Source organism: Ammodytes marinus, assembly GCF_949987685.1.
Source record: "Ammodytes marinus genome assembly, chromosome: 24".
Classification (NCBI taxonomy): domain Eukaryota; kingdom Metazoa; phylum Chordata; class Actinopteri; order Uranoscopiformes; family Ammodytidae; genus Ammodytes; species Ammodytes marinus.
The window spans coordinates 539754-560012 of NC_137228.1; the positions used below are offsets into that span (position 1 = coordinate 539754).

The 20259-nt window shown below is 39.7% G+C and overlaps 1 protein-coding gene across 1 annotated transcript in view; it reads right to left on the reverse strand.

Annotated features, from left to right (window-relative positions):
- Positions 1-20259, reverse strand: part of LOC307270126 (uncharacterized protein) — a 102254-nt gene that overhangs the window by 48499 nt on the left and 33496 nt on the right. The window contains exon 2 of the mRNA XM_080053292.1: positions 1895-2206. Within this exon, the coding sequence (XP_079909418.1) occupies positions 1895-2195 (301 nt within the window). The 5' untranslated portion in view covers positions 2196-2206. The remainder of the gene's footprint in view (positions 1-1894; positions 2207-20259) is intronic.

The following is a 20259-nucleotide window of genomic DNA, read 5'->3' on the forward strand; positions in this document are numbered from 1 at the left end:
TAATAAATACTATATAAAAACGTCTTTCTTTGCACTGATGGTCTCGTTTGCTGTTAAAGGTCATTTATGATTATCAGAGAAAATATGAGGCTGTTTCAAAGATATTTAAATGTTACTCGTAGCCGCTTTAATGTGTAATGAATCTAGAACATATTTAAGTTTCACTTTTTTAATTAAATTACAGAAAAAAGGAAACTTTCATTGATATTTAATTTTGTTTCAGATGCACTTGTATATGGTTATGAGTACAAAGTGAATTTATTTGACCCACATTTGCAACGTCATCTGCCATCGATAATCAATTGCTAAATATAGCCTGCAATATGAACAGACTATCACATAAATTATTATAATTTATATAATTTCATCTTAATGTAATTATAATTAAGTTAATTATAAATGGTTCAGGTTAAATAATAAAAAAGAAGAACTATTTAACTAAATGACAATGTAGTCTTTAATGTGGTATTTTAAAACAGGTTATTGAAATTTAAGCATTACACAGAAGATCATGGAATAACTGTTAAACACCTTGATTTCAGATCGGAGTGACAGCTGACTGAGCCAATCAGACAACAGAATAAGTTTATCCTTTGGTAATTTATGTCCCTCCGCTTTTATGCAACCGGATCATGGCTAACGCAAGCCAGGATAACCGAAATATCCTAGGTTAATCCCTTATCTTAGTTTTATGCAATATGCCCCTGATGTTGCATCTGTAGGTGCATATTACTTTATATTAATACCGCTACATTACCCAGCCGTTTTGTTTTGACTGTAAATATAAGTTTTGTAGACTGTACACTAAATATTTTCCTACACTCCATCAACTGCTGTTTCCATATGTTCAGTTCGGTTATTATGAAGCTGAGAGCACTGAAGGCCAACACACTGTGTCTTGTGTCTTCTGAGTTGATCTTACCAAGTGAATCTTTGCTCACAAACATCGCAGCTTTTGAGTTTTTTTTCAGTGTTTCTCACACTCAGAGCAGCTGTGTACTTTCTCTTAGGGGGTGTGAACGTTTACAAAAATGTCTAACCGTGTACACAACGGAATTTTTTTCGTGTTCACGGTTAACCGTGACGTCATTGTCTTCGCGCGCGCGCCGTCCTGTAGGCACACACACACACACACACACACACACACACACACACACACACACACACACACACACACACACACACACACACACACACACACACACACACACACACACACACACGCACACGCACACGCACACGCACACGCACACGCACACGCACACGCACACACACACACACACACGCACGCGTTCGCCTGTAAACACAGTTGAAATGAACTACGCTCGTTTACAAACCTCTTATAATAAGTCCATGGCACAAACACAAACACACGTTCGCCTGACATGTGCGCCGTCATTATCGCACTTCATTCATTTCCTGATTAATATAGCCTATCGCTTTCTACATGTCCACCTTCATGCAGGTTGAACAGGTGTTATAAAGTTCGGGCTACTTACGAGCTTAGTTCACGTCAACCGAGTAACTTTAATCTTTAGGTTATCTTTCATCACTCTTCCGTGGCTGTGAGTCGAGCACCGGCACGGCGACTCCCCGTGTGTGTGCGTGCGTGCGCCGATACACACACTCACACACTCGCCGAGGGACAGACCGATTCGGCAGACTAGCTTTTATCATCCACAATTAGTTTAGGCCTAGTAGTGATGTAAAATCAATAAATGTGTGTCTCCAGAACATATTTAAAAACTTTGAAAAAAAGAAAATTTTAAATTTGAAGATTTTTTTTTAAAACGGTTTTCGTTTATTGATTTTTCCTAAACGGTTATGATTTACTAAACGGTTACACGTGTACACGTGTACACGTGCACACCCCTACTTTTCTCTCCAGTATTACCTTTTACATCACTCTTTAAACCCAACTGAAGCTCTCTGGTCTCCTCAGACTCATCACCCCTGTCTTCAGACTTAGAGGAGTCTTCAGGCTGGTCTTCAGTCTCTGCACAATCTTCACTCTTCACAGTTACAGGAGTGAAGGGGAACTTTATGATATCTTGAAGCTGCTCTCCCTCCTGACTGCTCCACCCTTCCTCCTGTTCCTCTTTAATGTGTGGGGGCTCTGGTGGTGGCTCCTCCTGGTCCAGACTGGGGCTCCACTCCTGCTGCTCAGGGGGAACCTCTTCTTTAACCACCACCATCTGCTGGACGTCTGCAGGGAAAGGTCAAACACAAGGAAAACCACATGAGTTTATGTTGAAGACAAACTCAACATGGAGACTCTGATGCAAGAAACAGCATCTACAAATCCAAAGTGTTGTCATCTGTCTGCTGGTAAATGAAAAGATTCATATTTCTAAAAAATGTTTGGGGGAGGAAAAAAGCAGATAGAGGAAAATGGAAAGATAGGGAGGTAGGGTTGGTGGGTGGATGGATGGTTGGTGATTTGAGTGGGTCCGTGGGAAATTCAAAAGGTCCCAAATAAAAAACTGATTGAGAAATTTTAGTGTTCCTTTAATGTTGGTGTAATATGGTTATAATAAACGTATATATTAATTTATGTTGATATAATCTAATACTCAAATGAATTGATCAGATTACAAATTGTATTTGTTTGATCTGGAATCTAACAAATACAATTCTAAATCTTGGAAGTTTATTAGACTACAAGTATGCATTAAGATATACATAGTTATGTTATTCAATGTACATTTATAATGATATAGCCTAATAGCTTTGTTTGTATTTTCTTTTACATTAGGACATAATACTCATAGCCTAATTTTATTAATGTATTTGCTTTAGTTTATTTGATAATACATCTCGTCATAACTGCAATGCATTGTGATTAAATAAATGATGAAGACGATGAAGTCCGGAGAAGTCTACCCTCTCAGTGGACTCAGTGGAAGTCTGCAGTGAACTAGATTAACGCTTGTTTTGGACACAAACCCTGAGGACTTGCAGACTTTCCCCGACACACACACCCGCAAAAACTGTGTAATCCGCAGTTCCACTGAAGTCTACACGTTTAGATTCAGGCTAGATGTGATTTCCTGTATTCTAGTGCCCTTCAACATGATTATTGTCTGGCTAAAGCAAAAATTAAAAAGGTAGACTATTTATTCTGTAAATTTCATCCAAAAAATGTTTATCCCCAGTTAGGGCTGGGCGATATGGACCAAATCTTATATCACGATATAGGTAATATTATATCACTATGTGGATATATATCACGATATAGTATTTTTCCTTAAAATTCAATGGATTACAATAACCATACTGAACTTTAATCACATTAGATTATTTTCATCTTTTGCTTGGAACTTAAATTTCCATACAAAATACCACACCAGTCTGGCTTTAGTCAGTCAGTGCAAAATAAAAATTACAGCATCAACCAAATAGCCTACATTTTCCAATTGATAGTAGCCTATATCAAAATAATGAAAGACTTGAATTTTCCTGCAGTATTTGCTCATCTTCATTTAAAAAAGCTGTCAAAACTAACTAATGAGCAAATGTCTGGTAACACTTTAACTCCAGCTTCAACACAAAAAATATTTTCAAGTTTGACATGTTTTAAAGTTACATAAAACCAGCCTTGCTGGCTGTCTCCAACAATAACAGCACAGGGGTGAAGCCCCGAGTAGGCTAAAGATGTCATTATTAGCCAGCTAGCTCACGAGAGCTAACCCATGTAGTTTGCGGCTTAAAACAAGCCAACCCTGCGTCACGGCAACAGCACGCTGAAGCAGCAAGCAAGTTTCCTTTGCCCGATGACATTTTTGACCGTTAATACCAGCTGCTCTGCCACCGTGACACAGAGTTGGTTTGTTAACTGTAGTAATGGCGCACTTTCATATCGTCCACGATATGATATCGTCATATCGCCCAGCCCTATCCCCAGTTAGATCACATATTTGAAAATACTATTACAAAGCTTTAACTACAGAAATTGATTTGATGAATAATTCAGAGCCATCTTAAACCTTTCATTGTTTAAAAAAAATTAGGATCTCTTTAAGCTTGCATGTCATGCAATGTATGTGAAGTGAATTTAGGTTGTCATAAAGTCACTGAGTTACAGTAAGTGAAGAGGACAACTGCAGTCAGTCAGTGAGTGTATTCAACACAGGAGATGCTTATGACACACACCATTGGGTTTTATATGGGAAGGTTGGGTGGTCCTCTCTTAAAAGAGAGATGTGACGCACATTGTATCTATAAAGCCCTGACCGGGAAGCTACCACATTGTTTGACTGCAATGATGCAAATTTCAGATGGGCTTTATCAGTCCCGCTCCACTGCTCATGTTATACAATCATATGAAAAAGTTCGGGAACCCCTCTCAGCCGGCATTATAATTGTCTCTGCTTTCACAAAAAAAAATATAAAAGTGGTATGTCTTTAATTTACCAGGAACAGCTAAGTACTGGGATGTTTTCCAAACAAAGATTTTTTGAAAAGCAGTATTTGGTTGTATGAAATAAAATAAAATGTGAAAAACTGGCTGTGCAAAAATATGGGTACCCTTGTGGTTTTGTTGATTTTAATGCCTGTAACAGCATGTAAAACTGATGAATTTAAACACAAAGTTGGTTGGATTATGTTGTTAGGCCTTGAACCTCATAGAAATGTCTGTTTAATCATGAGAAAATGTATTTTAGGTGCCTAAATGCAAGTTGCACTTCTCTTTGACTCTCTGCTGAAGTGAGACAGAATGGGATCATCAAAACTGCTCCCAAAAGATCTTAAAAACAACGATTATTCATTATCATGGTTTAGGGGAAGGCTACAAAAAGCTTTCTCAAAGGTTTCAATTGTCAATTTCTACTGTAAGGAACGTTGTCAGGGAATGGAAGGACACAGGCACAGTTGCAGTTAAACCCAGGTCTAGCAGACCAAGAAAAGTACAAGAGCGGCATATGCGGCGGATTGTGAGAATGGTTGCACACAACCCAAAGATCACCTCCAAAGACCTGCAAGAACATCTGGCTGCAGATTGTGTATCTGTACATGGTTCAACAAATCAGTGCAATTTGCACCAAAACATCTGTATGGCCATGTGATGAGAAGGAAGCCCTTTCTGCGCCCACGCCACAGATACAGTTGCATGGAGTATGCAAAAGCTCATTTAGACAAGCCAGCTTCATATTGGAAGAATATGCTTTGGACTGATGAGACAAAAATTAAGTTATTTGGTCTTTATAAAAAGCAGATGTTTTGGTGCAAATTGCGCTGAATTGTTGAACGATGTACAGATACACAATCTGCAGCCAGATGTTCTTGCAGGTCTTTGGAGGTGATCTGTGGGTTGTGTGCAACCATTCTCACAATCCTCCACCTATGCCGCTCCTGTTTTTTTCTTGGTCTGCCATGCCTGGGTTTAACTGCCACTGTGCCTGTGTCCTTCCATTTCCTGACAACGTTCCCTACAGTCGAAATTGACAATTGATACCTTTGGGAAAGCTTCTTGTAGCCTTCCCCTAAACCATGACAATGAACAATCTTTGTTTTTCAGATCTTTTGGGAGCTGTTTTGATGATCCCATTCTGTCTCACTTCAGCAGAGAGTCAAAGAGAAGTGCAACTTGCATTTAGGCACCTAAAATACATTTTCTCATGATTAAACAGACATTTCTATGAGGTTCAAGGCTTAACAACATAATCCAACCAACTTTGTGTTTAAATTCATCAGTTTTACATGCTGTTACAGGCATTAAAATCAACAAAACCACAAGGGTACCCATATTTTTGCACAGCCAGTTTTTCACATTTTATTTTATTTCATACAACCAAATACTGCTTTTCAAAAAATCTTTGTTTGGAAAACATCCCAGTACTTAGCTGTTCCTGGTAAATTAAAGACATACCACTTTTATATTTTTTTTGTGAAAGCAGAGTCAATTATAATGCCGGCTGAGAGGGGTTCCCAAACGTTTTCATATGACTGTATGTTCCACAACAAGCCTGAGGGGTATACTACGAAGCAAACTCAACAGAGCCCGGCTCTCTTTTCTTGATCTGGTTCAACATAACACATACCCTCGCTCAGAGCTGCCCGGTATCACGAAGGCGGTTATCAACTTCCTATGTTGAACTAGGGTTTTAGCTTCAGAGTCTGTGCGCGTCCCCATGAAAGGGGGCGTTTGACCCGTCATTTGACTCTGCTTCCACACAGAATGGACTGATCTTGTGCCGCTAACTTTACACAAACGGACTGATTGCGAGCAGCTGAGTAGAAAAAAAGAAGTGTGTCGCTGAAATCACTCAAGAGGAAGAGTTTGTCAGTCTGAATTATCACAGAACAGCAGAAAACAGAGAGCCGAAAATAATGCTGCCAGCATGGAATTGATATATTTATCTTATCGATCGTTCTCGCAGTGCACAACGTGACATTATAAAACAATTAAACGTTGAACTCGGATTTAAACACTACACCATTTAGCCTAATAGATGCATAGGCTACTTTGCTATATTTACGGGACTACACCTATAGTACCACACTTAAGAATGTAATTTAAGTCTGACACTGTCCCCAAATGAATTGCCTATGTGGAAAATCACTTTAGTTTTGGGCCACATCAAAATGAATAACATTTTGATTTAGGCTAATAGCCTTTTATTTGAATCTCACAAATACCAATAGGCCTACATTAAATAGCCTATCATGTCAGTGTTTCCCGCACGTTCACTCAGAAGCGGCGGAGCGCCGCTGCTGAGTATGTATTTTAGTTAGGGATTTATGCTAATCGCCTGTAAGCATGTGGTCATTAGCATAAATGCATGGAAAAAGCCTATGGACTTTTTAAAAGATTATGAATAGTTACTATTATGTATAATTTATATTAATTTTAGAATTTTCTCATCACTTTTTGACTCCCAAGACTAAGAAGAAGTGTTTTAAGCAACAAGCTTAATCAATGTGCCTTTTTGTGTCATATCAATAAATAATTGTGAGATATTTTTAGCTTTTTTACTGTCTAATTGATAATTTCCTACATTCAAACGACATCACTGCAGCACACATATTCTTATAGTCCAGGTTGTGGCCCAAATAAATGATAGCTTGACAGCTATGCATTATAGGGGTGATGAATGCAATCTTAATAAGAGAATAAATCCAGGCAAACCAAAACATCTCAAAAATGGCTTAGGGCTCAGAGTTTAAAAGGCTGGTACAAGCTGTTAAGGTGTTTTGCCCATGATTGTAGGAGATTTAATTTTTGAACATGTGTCTTGTGTAAAAAACAGTGTGTAGTGTTTTGAAAGAAGTGTGTTGGAGAATTTCAAACACAGTGCAATGCACTTATTGGCCCTCATTTATCAAACTTGCGTGGAAACTGGTGCAGATTCTGGCGCAAATACCTCCCTACGCCAGGTATCGCGTGGGATTTATCAAACAGGCGTATCTCGCCAATCTCAGCGTACGCCAGGCCATTATTGATAAATGCGGCGGATGAAAACTAGTGTATCACGCCCCTATATTTTCTCAGTTTAGAGGCCTCGCCCAGAGGTTTTACAACATGGATATGCGCAATACGGCACTTCCCCGAAGTAGAAATTGACAGAATAACAGCGAAAGTAGAAAAAAAAGAGTTTCATTTCGGAGCATTAGCCTACAAGCAGCATCAAAGAACGACAGAAGGCAGCAGTTAGGAAGGAAATAACTGCTGCGGTCAACAGCATTGGTGTTGACTCAAAATCGCCACTAAAAAAAGCGTGTTGCTGTTCTGAAATGCAACCAACTGGGGGTGCGGGGCTGCAGGCATAATATAAGTGGTGGAGGAGAAAAAGACGCACCAACTGTCCGATAATGGTCCCCATAAAATAAACAGTTTGTTGTGTTAATACACGTCTGCAGAGATTTGAATGATTAGAATGTATTGGCCCTTTTAGATAGCACTATTCAAAAGGGTTTTAAAAACTAAAAATAACACATTTAGCGTTTTACTGTATGACAGCATGAGCTTGGCACGAGTGGTCAGCCCGGCCGTCAGCTGCACAAGCCGACCCGGCAGCGATCAGCTGTGAGAGCGCCCACCGCCCTGCTCCACCAGCAGATAGGAACAACGTGCCGGTTAATGGTGGAAATACATTGCTCGCTTTAGCATTAATGACACATTAAAAGAGGAACTAACATCTACAAAGTGCATCAATTAAATAAAATGTTAAGCTGAATGTTGTGCCGTGTATTTTTTTGTATCATAAAGAGCAGTGTATGTCTACTACATATTTAATACTTAAGATAACATTTTGAATGAATGCAGCCCCCGTGCCTCAGTGTCCCCCCAGCTGCTCCAAGACGGAGACAACTGCCCTTACGCAGTCCCATGCAGCCCTCCTAAGTGGCCGGTGTGCGCACTATTGAATCAGCTCTCCTACTCAGTTGCACACCATAAGCTGCTCATTTTTAAGTGATTAATATCTTTATTTCGGTCTTATTTGCACTGCATTTGTATTATCTTCTAATAATTGTCCAACAAAGTCATCGGCTACCCGGCACAGCCTGCACTGCGAGTCCAAGCTGTTTTCAAATTTGCGTACACGAGCTGAGAGCTGGCGTGGGATTTGAGCGTACCCTACGCTCACGTCCATATTGATAAATGCCGAGATTTGCGTGGAAATGTACTTACACACATTTTTCTGGTCTACGCAAGATTGATAAATGAGGGCCATTGTGTTTGTAGGGTTGGTGCTTGTGTTTTGGGCATGGTCACCAAAGTTAGAGGTTGTGATGCTTTGGGCATAGCAACCACTTTTAGTGTTTAAGCAGTAGGCAAAAATCTGTAAATAAATTGTGCAAATAATGTTTGCGTTGTGGCATTTTTTGTTTAATTATTAATTTCTATACAAAAATGTCAAAATCTGTAAATGAAGACACAAAAGGCAAAGTTACAACACCAATAATCCTATCTACAGTAATACACAGGACTGTTCAGGGTTTTTCCTGCATAGAGAAAGTTTTGGCGCGCGCAAAGGCGGATTTATCCAGCGCCAAAGGAAAATCAGGAGCGCCAAAATTATGAAGATTGAGAATAGCTATAACATAGCTATTTAAAACCTCTCCAAATTCAGCCCAATTTAAGTCATCCTTCTTGAGGGGCTGGGCAATAACTTGCATTTCATTTTCGATTACACTATTACGGCTTCCCTCAATCATGAAAACAAAATAATCGTTATTAAACTATCATTGTTCCGCACGCCGGGGCATGCAGGCTTGTAAATGCAGCGAACCCTTCTGCTATGCGCTCCGCTCGGCCCCTCCCTCACCTGACAGTTATATCGGCTGGTCCAGATAGTACGAGGGAGATGTTACGCATTGCCGGGTGTTTTGAAAAACTTCTAGATGACGAGAATAAAGGTAAAACTAATTGTGTTGTCTGAAAACACTTCAGACTCACAACAAACTAAAATAATGTGCAAGATATGTCACGCGTGGACACGCGAGTAACGTGACCGCGCGAGAGAGAGACAGAGAGAGAAAAAAAAGGCATATACGACCTGATCTGCACCTCTAAACATCCCGACCAATTTCTTTATTCACTTTAAGTCGAATCATAGTGGTCTATGACCAAGCAATCAATGAATAAAAAACAAAGGAGGTAAAGCTCCTTGACTCCTGCCACCACAACTGTCAACACTTCAATGCAACTGCCTATCCACCCTGCTCCTTGACATAAATAAATCATGCCCTTACATTATGCTATCAAAAGACGTGCCCTATCAACACCATTTACAACTGGTTATTTTTATTTTGACATATTTACTTTATTCAATTATTAAAAATATGTTTCACTTATTTAGCCTATTTCTATTCTCCCTGTTTTCAGTTCAATTAGGCCTTTGTTTAAAGTCCACAGTCATGGTGTTATTAGAAAAAACCTTGTTAAAAGTTAAATAAATGCATAATGGTTTTAAATCAATGATTAACTGTCTTTAATAATCGTGATAACACAATGTGATTACTCAAAATAACCATGATTATGATTTTTTCATGATCAAGCAGCCCTACCTTCTTGCAATTTCCATGGTTTAGAATAAATTAGAAACAATTCAAGTATTAAATAGGTAGGCCTAGTCATTATTAGTATTTTGACTTCATATCTACAGGTTGTTTATTGTGATTTCATAACCGTCAGTGAGCTCCATGGTAACACATTGATTGACAGGCTGACTGAAATGCTCTTTATCTGGACAGAAACTGCCCTCTCCCAACCCCACACCCTCTTAAAATACACAAACCGTTTGCCTTTACTGTTGCACATAGTCGCGACCCCAAAAAAAGTCGGTCGCGTACTGACTAGGGATGTAACGATATGAAATTTTTAGTACGATACGATACAATATCAAAATTAATATCACGATATTGCGATACGATATTAACTTTTAGCTGTCAATTAGATGTAGCACTGCTGATTAAAATAAGACATACAAAAAAGAATTTGCTCTGAAGAAAATATTTATTAACAATTTAAACATTTAACAATATTAACAACAATTATTCAAACAACTAATTACCAAAAAAAAATACTGATTCTCTACTGCTTTTTTACCTGAGAAAAAAATGTTAAAGCAGCAACTGAAGTGACACTAAATCTAGGGCCCTCAGCTTAAAGCCCACTCAGGGTTCGTACAGCTTTTTAAGAGTAAAATTCAAGCACTTTTCCAGCACTATCAAGATAACAACAGGAAGCCGAAGCTTTAAATATATACAGTATATAAATAAATGCTTATGATTTCATACATTGCCTTATCTGTAAAATGCGAGTGTTCATAATATAATGTGTATAGACAATCACCAAATTGCAGTATGGCCCTAAGGAGACCTTTATCAGTTTCGTTCATATGCCCAAAATGACCATCTATCAGGTTAATAACAACATGACTATACTTGAGCAATATCACATGAGATGGACCATATTGTCACTCTATATCAGTGCTGCTGTGATTCGGTCGAAAATGCCATAATGGTAATCAATAGGTCTTGATGTAGGAAATGGTTACTAATTAATAACTTATTTCACACACACACACACACACACTACATGTAAGAAACATATAAGAATAACAAAGGGCAAATACAGCCTTTGCACCCCTTTTTCCCCGGGCTGAATTATAACAATATGTATAAATGTATGCCTGGATATTATATATTTAAATACATTCTTGAGCTTGTGTATGACCAGAGATTTTCAATATTGCTAGGTTGCCAGATTACAGTTTGAGTATGTTGGTATGTTGCCAAAAAGTGATCCTCCCAAAATGGTCTTTCAGTCAAATAACAAAAGGTATTTAAGCCAATATACACTCAACAAAAATATAAACGCAACACTTTTGTTTTTGCTCCCATTTTTCACGAGATGGACTTAAAGATCTAAAATTCATTCCAGATACACAATTGTACCATTTCTCTCAAACATTGTTCACAAATCTGTCTAAATGTGTGATAGTGAGCACTTCTGCTTTGCTGAGATAATCCATCCCGCCTCACAGGTGTGCCACATCAAGATGCTGATCTGACATCATGATTAGTGCACAGGTGTGCCTTAGACTGTCCACAATAAAAGGCCACCCTGAAATGTGCAGTTTTGTCTCACAGCAAAATGCCACAAGCATTGAGGGAGCGTGCAATTGGCATGCTGACAGCAGGAATGTCAACCAGATCTGTTGCTCGTGCATTGAATGTTCATTTCTCCACCATAAGCCGTATCCAGCAACTTCGCACGGCCATTGAAGAGGAGTGGACCAACATTCCACAGGCCACAATTGACAATCTGATAAACTCTATGCGAAGAAGATGTGTTGCACTGCATGAGGCAAATGGTGGTCACACCAGATACTGACTGGTTCTGAGTCCCCAGACCCAATGCACATTCAGAGTGGCCTTTTATTGTGGACAGTCTAAGGCACACCTCTGCACTAATCATGATGTCAGATCAGCATCTTGATGTGGCACACCTGTGAGGTGGGATGGATTATCTCAGCAAAGCAGAAGGGCTCACTATCACACATGTTTGAGAGAAATGGTACAATTGTGTATCTGGAATGAATTTTAGATCTTTAAGTCCATCTCATGAAAAATGGGAGCAAAAACAAAAGTGTTGCATTTATATTTTTGTTGAGTGTATGTCCATGATTTCAGAACGTAAATGGGACTAAGTGGGCTCTGGTCCAATAAAGCATCAGTACAAATGGCTACATAGTGGTAACATGCTGAGACTGTGGACTGAAATCACTTTTTGGCAGCCACCGCAACGACTGACAGCAAAGACCGTTCTCGACTTCGACAACTTCACAAAATTAAAATGTTGGATCTTGGTTCTGTAATTTACCACTACAGTGTTTTTTCTGAACACTCGCACGCACCTTTTCATACATCTGGGGAATCTGTGAATCCGAAAAGTGAACCCGAGATGGCAGCTTGTAGCGTGGGGCCGTCTTCTGCATCAAATGCTTGAATCCAGGCTTTTCAACCACTTGGTAAGGCATCATATCCTTTGCAATAAAAAATGCCACTGCTTCATCTAATTCCTTTGCCTCTTTTGATTTGGGAGCATATTTTGCTCCCTTGGCAAAGGATTCTTTTATATTAGGCTGGCTGATTGATGGCGCACTTGAAGGACTTGCTTTCTCCTAATAGAAAAACAAAACAGAAGCCCATATTACAGATACAATTTCAACAAGGTATGCCTTTATTAGCACAATTTGGTTATGCAACTTAATTTAGGCACTTGTCTGTGATTTAAAAATTATCTTTCAAATTAAAATGACTTAACAATAGTGTTGTTATAATGTGTATGTATCTATGTAGGCCTATTATCCCATCAAATCTATTTTTATTTAACACTGTTTTTATCTTAATACATTCTGACTAAATAAAATTAAAAAAGTAGTGGGGTATTTTTATTCGTTAATTATTATTTAAAAAATTATGTCTCAAAATGTACGTTTTTACAGGGCACTCTTCTCACCCCTCCCTCCCTCTCACTATCGGAGGTGGGCAACGTCACCTAAGTGCGACCTAGTAATGATTCATACTGGTAGTAAACAAGCTAACGTAAAGTTATGATGAACATATCAAGGATCATTGGACATATGTATTTCATCTGTCACGGATGTTCACCAACCTTACCGTAGATTTGACGAATTTGGCATGGTCTTGTGGATGTTTCTCACGGAGATGATATGCCATGTTGGACGTGTTTGCCGCTTTGCAAGTCACTTTTCTCTTGCAGCGTTTGCAAGTCGGCATTCCATCTTCAAGAATGTTGCCATCTTCATCCTTTGGATAGCCGAAAAATTCCCACACTGCCGACCTGGTCCGTTTTGTTGGCCTAAATAGCGGAGATGCGTCCTCTCCTTCTGCAATTTCTAGTTCGCCTGGATTCATAATTACTGACCCGTGATGAACCACTTTCTGCTCCAACAGGTAAGCTAGTTTAAATCGCTATTCTTTCTCTTTATCTCTGCTTGCGTTTTCTCTTCTTGGCTGCTATGTGCGTAATGTTGTTGTAACGGACACTGCAACATTGAGCTGGTTGGTGTTTACAAACAAAGATCCACGTGAGAGGGGACTGTTGATTTTCAAGTTTGGAGTCATATATAGGTGGTGTTGTGTCAATGCTTTATTATTTTGTGTGGTGTGGGCTGCCTGGGCATACAGTGTTAAGTTGAGTGCAACGTTTTAATGACTATGTCCCTCACCAGACACCCCACAATGACAGTGCGCATTTACCATATAATCTCGCAGCTATACCGCAACACGGTATAACATGAAAAAACTTACGGTTGACATTCGTGGCATTTTCATATCGCGAACGACCGTTTTACGGTATATTGTTACATCCCTAGTACTGACCCCCCCAAAGGCCCATTCTGAGCCAGGAAAAACCCTGCTGTGTGAATAGGATTTAAGTGCATATTCTCCTCTCAAAGTGAACCAGATTCATGGATTCCAATGTACAGGGCACAAAAAAAATTTGGGTGGAGGGGGCAGCACCGCTGCTGAAAAAAATCCTGCGAGAAACACTGCATGTAGTCTGTATTTTTCGAACAAATATTAATCTACTGTGAGAAGCTTAACCTGCGAGTCTGCATCGATGTCCGAACTGTGCCAGCTGTCACCTATCACTTCCCAACTGTGTTCATTATTTCATCGCCCTCATCTCCCCCTGATGTTCCAGTGATAGCCTATGTATAGCCCCTTTTCATATGTTAAACATCATACACTACTGATGAAAAGACAGAAGCCCACAGTGAAATAATGTTGCAACCTGTGATTTTTTAGGTGCCGTTTACACGAAAACACGAAACTGCTTTTGCGGATGCACTATATCATTCACATGAAAACAGCAAATGCAGGCATGAAACCGCAAAGTTCTGAGATCAACTCCCATTTTCCCTGGTAACGCTGACGTCACGGCTCCACTTCACACATGGGTAGTCTATAACATTTGCTGTCAAAGTACCCACAAGCGAGTTATAAAGTTAGAAGACAACATAACATGCACAGTGTCTCCGCGGCACCATCACTGTGATCAGCTGAGAGTGTCGTGCAGGGCTCAAATATAACACTCGCCAATTTAGTCTAAGCGATTAGTAAGTAACTGAGACCACCCGACACTTTGGCTGGGGAAAGATTTGTGCTCTGCCGGTTTTTCTAGCAAAATAAATGAGTGTCACCACCTATATGCCAGGGACACGGCTCTCTCTACAGATCAGTGCGCAGCGGTTAAGTTACTGTTCAAACAAAAGGAGCATTAAGGCTACGGCTTCACAGTAAAAGCATTTCACTGGCTAAACATTAATATTATTTCACTGGACAAACGTGAGTTGACTTTTATTTTGAAGTACGCCCAACAGGAAGGTAGCCGCTCACAAAGCCCCTTCACTATCACAGGGTATCTGCAGGTTTCAGCATGTCAAATTCAATACTTTTTAAGACCTTTTTAATACCACCTTGAATGAAATTTAAGACTTAAAACACAATACATATAGGCGATATTTGAAGGGTCTAGCTGTAGGCCTATTACAACCCAAGCATAGCTTGTGTGTCACTCAATGAGACTCATTCAAGTTTACTTTGTTTATTGAACATAAAGTGATACTCATTTATATCAGAAGCTAGGAAGAAAGTAGCCTCTCAGGGTATCTGCACATTTTAAGACCTCCAATGAACACCAATACCTTGGCAAATCTACAAACTACACTACAGTATATGCTCTGTAAAGAGTTTTATTAAGTTTGGATATCAAATATTCAATGCACTTTAGCTAACAACTGCTGTCTAATTACAGAAAATAAAAAAATTTCAGCAGTCTGAATGAAGACAATGTCCCCCCGCATTTAACATCAAATAAATATAAGATCACTGTAAAGGCAACGTGAAAACCCATCATTACCACCTTTTCAACCTATTATAGAGCTATATCAATTGATTTACATTTTCTGATTAATCGAGTCACAAGAACAGTTTAATCAATAAAGAAAATGTGTTAGCTGCAGCATGCAGTAGGCCTATTAGAAAGAAATACAAAAACCTGGTAATTTTAATTAGCCTACTTATTCAATAAACAACAAACTTAGTCCATTAACTTTATTTTTCAGAACTTATGGCAGAAACTATTTAAAAATTGGTTCCACAGGTGAATGTTTTTGCACTTTTAAAATCGGGAAATAGGCTACTGTAAAGTAAGCATAGCATACTGTCTGCAATTGACGGGACAATCGGCAATAGTTCCTAACTAGCTGTCAGAGAGGGAGGGCAGAGTGGAGAGAAAGAAAGCGACAGAGAGAGAGAAGCAGCGACTCGCGTCTCACTCTGTGAGCTCACGGCCACGCGACCCGAATGACCGTCTGATGAGCAGCAATTAATTAATAAATATAGATACATAAAACATTTTATTAAACACAATAAATCTGTTTGTTTCTGTGCGAGTTGCGTTTGGGTCATAGCCTACCTACATCGCCAGCGGGCGGGTGGTTGCACACCTACGGAGTAGCAGTAGTGTGTGGTCGCGGGGTGAATAAAGCCAGCCATATTTGTCGTCCACCCTCCACCTCTCACTGAATATATAAAGGCAGGGCATGTATTTCGCTGGGTCGTTCTCCCCTTTCTTGCTTTCACGCGACCCGACTTCAAATTCGGAGGCAGGGGACACTTCTTCTATGCTACGTTTATATGCGGATCACAGCCACACACGGCCGTACTGCCTCTAGCGTAGTGTCGGACTTTTATATGAGCAGTTAGTTAGAAAGTAGCCTCTCTACATCTCCTTCTCAGAAAGTCGCGGAAGAAAAAAAAGATACAACAGTGAATAGTCCTGCCCCGACAAATTTAAGACCTTTGAGTAATGGATTTAAGACCAGCACATCAAATTTTTAATGAATTTAATACTTTTTTAAGGCCTTAATTTTAGATAGGGGAGAGTGGCCTAAGTTGTGCATTTTGGAAGTTGTGCCACCCCTTGTTTCTAGAAAACCGTGGAAGAAATTGGAAATGTGACCACATATTTAAGAAGAGCCATCCATTTGACTAATCCTGTAAAGAAGGGAGACACAAGGAATAAGATATAAGCACATTTAAGCTCAAAAAACTGTGTTTTGCCTTTCAAAGTAAAATTTCCATGATCAAGGTTTTTTGATTATTGTGTCTGAACAATTATAGACAAGTTTGAAAACATTTGACACATGTTTTAGTGCTTTGGTATGCTACATTTTGAGTCTATACAGTTAGCACGATGTCAGCCCTACATTGATGCATCATGCTTATTATCCAAATTTCTGGGATTGGGGTGATTTGTGCCAAAGGGCCTGGGTGAGTTATAAGTAAGTAAGTAAGTAAAATGTATTTATAAAAGCACATTTATGACAGTTTGCACTGTCCAAAGTGCTGTACATAGTGCATTCAGTAGGTAAACAATGAAGGTAAAATAAAAATAACCAAAATAAAAGACGTAAAGCCCATACATCCACATAAACACAGATAGTAGTGCAGAGGTAAGATAGTTAATGGGGAGGAAACACCAGGGTGTATATATGGGTTTTGAGCCTTGATTTAAAGGCAGAAATGTAGGGGAATCACATTTGTCAGGTGGCAGTTGGTTCCACAAGCACGGAGCAACTAGTGCAAAGTACATTTCTGAGAGTTGTGCCAGTGGCATGGCTGTATACGCTGGTCACCAAAAGAAAGTGATTGTCTACAGTAGCTCAGAAGAGAGTGACATCTCAATTCCACTTAACGACACCACTGATGAGAGTTCAGATGGCCAGAAAGATGATGATGGTGACTTTGTCATTGTGAGCTTTGCAGGTAAAACCATTAGATCTGCTAGGCCTTGTTTAAGAAAATTGTCCTTCAATCTTTGTCAACTATTTACTTTATTTACTTTAAATACACCTTAAATAAGTGATTGTCTAATGGATTTGTCTTGCATTACAGTTTATGAGATATATATCAATGGCACAATTCACCCCATGGTATTCTCTCCAACCACACAACTTACACCACACCAGGGGCAAGTTGTGCATCAAGACAACTTTTTTTCCGAAAGCTATATTTCTTCAACAGTTTATTCCAGATCCAAAGTTTTTATTGCCAGGGATGCACAAAATAGTTCTGTTTATTTGAATGACACTGACCTTACAGTTGTGCAATTTTGTTTGCTATGTGCACATTTTGTGCAAACATGCAGACGGTACAAAATACAATTAAAGAAAAATTCTACTGTTTTGGTGCAGACACACTAAATAAAAATACACTTAACATGTGTATGCACATCAAAGTGCTTTTTAAAGTTCCTTTTTGGATGGGGGGCTGTTGTGAGATTATTGTGGACAATAGGCATACTGTGATGCGATTAATTCATATATGGTTATTAGGGCTGTCAAATTAACGCGTTAATTTCGATTAATTAATCACAGAAAAATTAACGCGATTAAAAAAATTAACGCAGATTAATCGCACTTCTATATTGCCCTTTGACCCGGTGCAAAAGAGGTGAGATGATAGCGGAGCTGCACCTGTATCTTGCGGACACGGCCCGCACGGGATTAAAGAGTAAAGAAAGAAGCAGGGGAAAGGGGCCGAGGGCAAATAAGCATGAAGGTAGGAATACGTTTTATGCTATTCTCGCAGTGTCTGTGCATTATTGATTTAGTGGGTGCCTAATTAACAATGTAGGTTCAAAACAGCAGGCCTATCTCTCAATCTTCCTCGTGTCTCACTTTTGTTAGCTAGTTGCGATCGTCCCAACGGAACACCTGCCCCCTCTCACTCTTCCTAGCATATGCCTGTCTTTTTTCCTCCTTTGTGTGTGTGTGTGTGCGTCATTTAGCCTGCTTGTTTTTTTGTGTTTTTTTCTTTCGGCGCTAGTAGTTCCTTAATATATTTAATGTAGAAGCCTGGCTGAGGGGAGGAGACAGAAGTTACGAGAGACGGAGAGAGAGAGAGAGAGAGAGAGAGAGAGACGAACGGTAGCCTATAGGCCTACAGTTGTTTATAAACAGGCATAAAAGTGTCATATAAGTGTGCGATTAATTTAAATTAATTAATCACAGAGCCTGTAATTAATTAGATACATTTTTTTAATCGCTTGACAGCCCCAATGTTTTTTTTTTTTTTTTTAAGATATTTTTCGGCATTTTTTTATGCTTTATTGACAGTGCAGAGAGACAGAGGTGAAATGGGGCAGAGAGGGGAGTGACATGCAGAGAACGACCGCGGGTGGGAATCGAACCCGGGTCTGCTGCTGGGCCCGGCCCGGGAGGGGGGACGCCTTTCCAACTGAGCTAAAGGCGCCCCCATATATGGTTATTATTAGCCTACTTGCTTGATTTCTTTTTAAATACAGAGGTTATTGGTTGTTTTGGAACATGTATTTCCAAATTTAAAACATAAAAATAAAGCAGCATTTAAAATTCAGAAAAATAAATCTTGTTGGCCTACACAAGCATGCTGTTTGAAAAATTATTCAATAATTGAAATAATACAATGTGTTTTCCCCTTAAAATGACTAAATGCATTTCAAAGACAGTTACAGTGTGCACTTCTGTAAACTTACTGAAAGGTGCCTGGGCCATCACTCTCATGCATGTATCAGACTTTTCTCTGCGCTGTATGAACCGATAAATTGTGTTGCCACGGTGATGTGGAGTCTTAAACTAGTCTAGTTTTGCAGAGCACTTCTTTCTGTTCAGCTAAATATCCCCATAGAACGGCACTGCGTTTATTATCGCCACCGGTTAAATGTCGGTTTGCTGCTGCTCGTTTACCCTCCCGCGTACATGCCGTAGTCACACGCAGCGTGGCACATGTCGGGCGAAGAGCCCCCGACACAGTGCAGCTGATAGTCTGAGCAGAGAGAAACGCTTGGAGACATATGTGCACATTTATTTACCGCAAATCACGGCCTTTCGCGCATTTCTGACCATGAAAAATCACACATCGCGCTTGCTAGTACATTAATTGTGCAGCACTAAAAATAAAAAAATGTAAGATTTTTTTATTTATTTTTGGTCGGTCAGTAGTCAAGGCGGGGGGCTGGTTTTGCTAAGGCGGCCGCCTTAACTATAAAGGCCAGGACACACCAGTCCGACTACCCGAAAATGGAGACTGCCGATTCAGGGAGCTCCAGTTTTCCTGTCACGGCCGAAAAAGTGCAAAGAACACACCAAACCGACTGCTGACTTTCCGTACGCTCTGCGCTTGCGCGGGACGTAATGTCTCCATAACAGCAGGCGGCGCTAATCTGTATTGTGGCCCGAAAAAATACAGAAGCTGGAAATGATGGGACGGCTCTCTAGACCATAAACATAGATAGAACTACGTATTTATATTTATGGACCATAAAGAGCACCATTTTTAGCAGAGAGTGTCAAGCATGGTGTCGAGCAGTCAACAAGGGTTGATGCATGTGAGTACTCGCTGAACGAAACAAACAAACACATTAAAACGATGGCTAACTGTTGTTAGCTGTTTGTGCTACCCGCCTCACTTCCGGGCTTCAGTCAGTGCGTTTACATGCAGACTTATAATCGGATAACTAAACGAATAAGACCTCAACAGGACTTTTAAACTGCATGTAAACACCTTTATCCGATCTACTTCGGACACAAATCGGCACAATAACGGACAAGAGAAGTCGGATAAGAACACCTAGATAATTCGTTCATTGTCGGCTTTCTCTCTGCATGTATACAAGGATCGGATATCGCGGAAGAGAACCGGACGTGGCTCTAAAACCACTTGTTGAAAGCATGG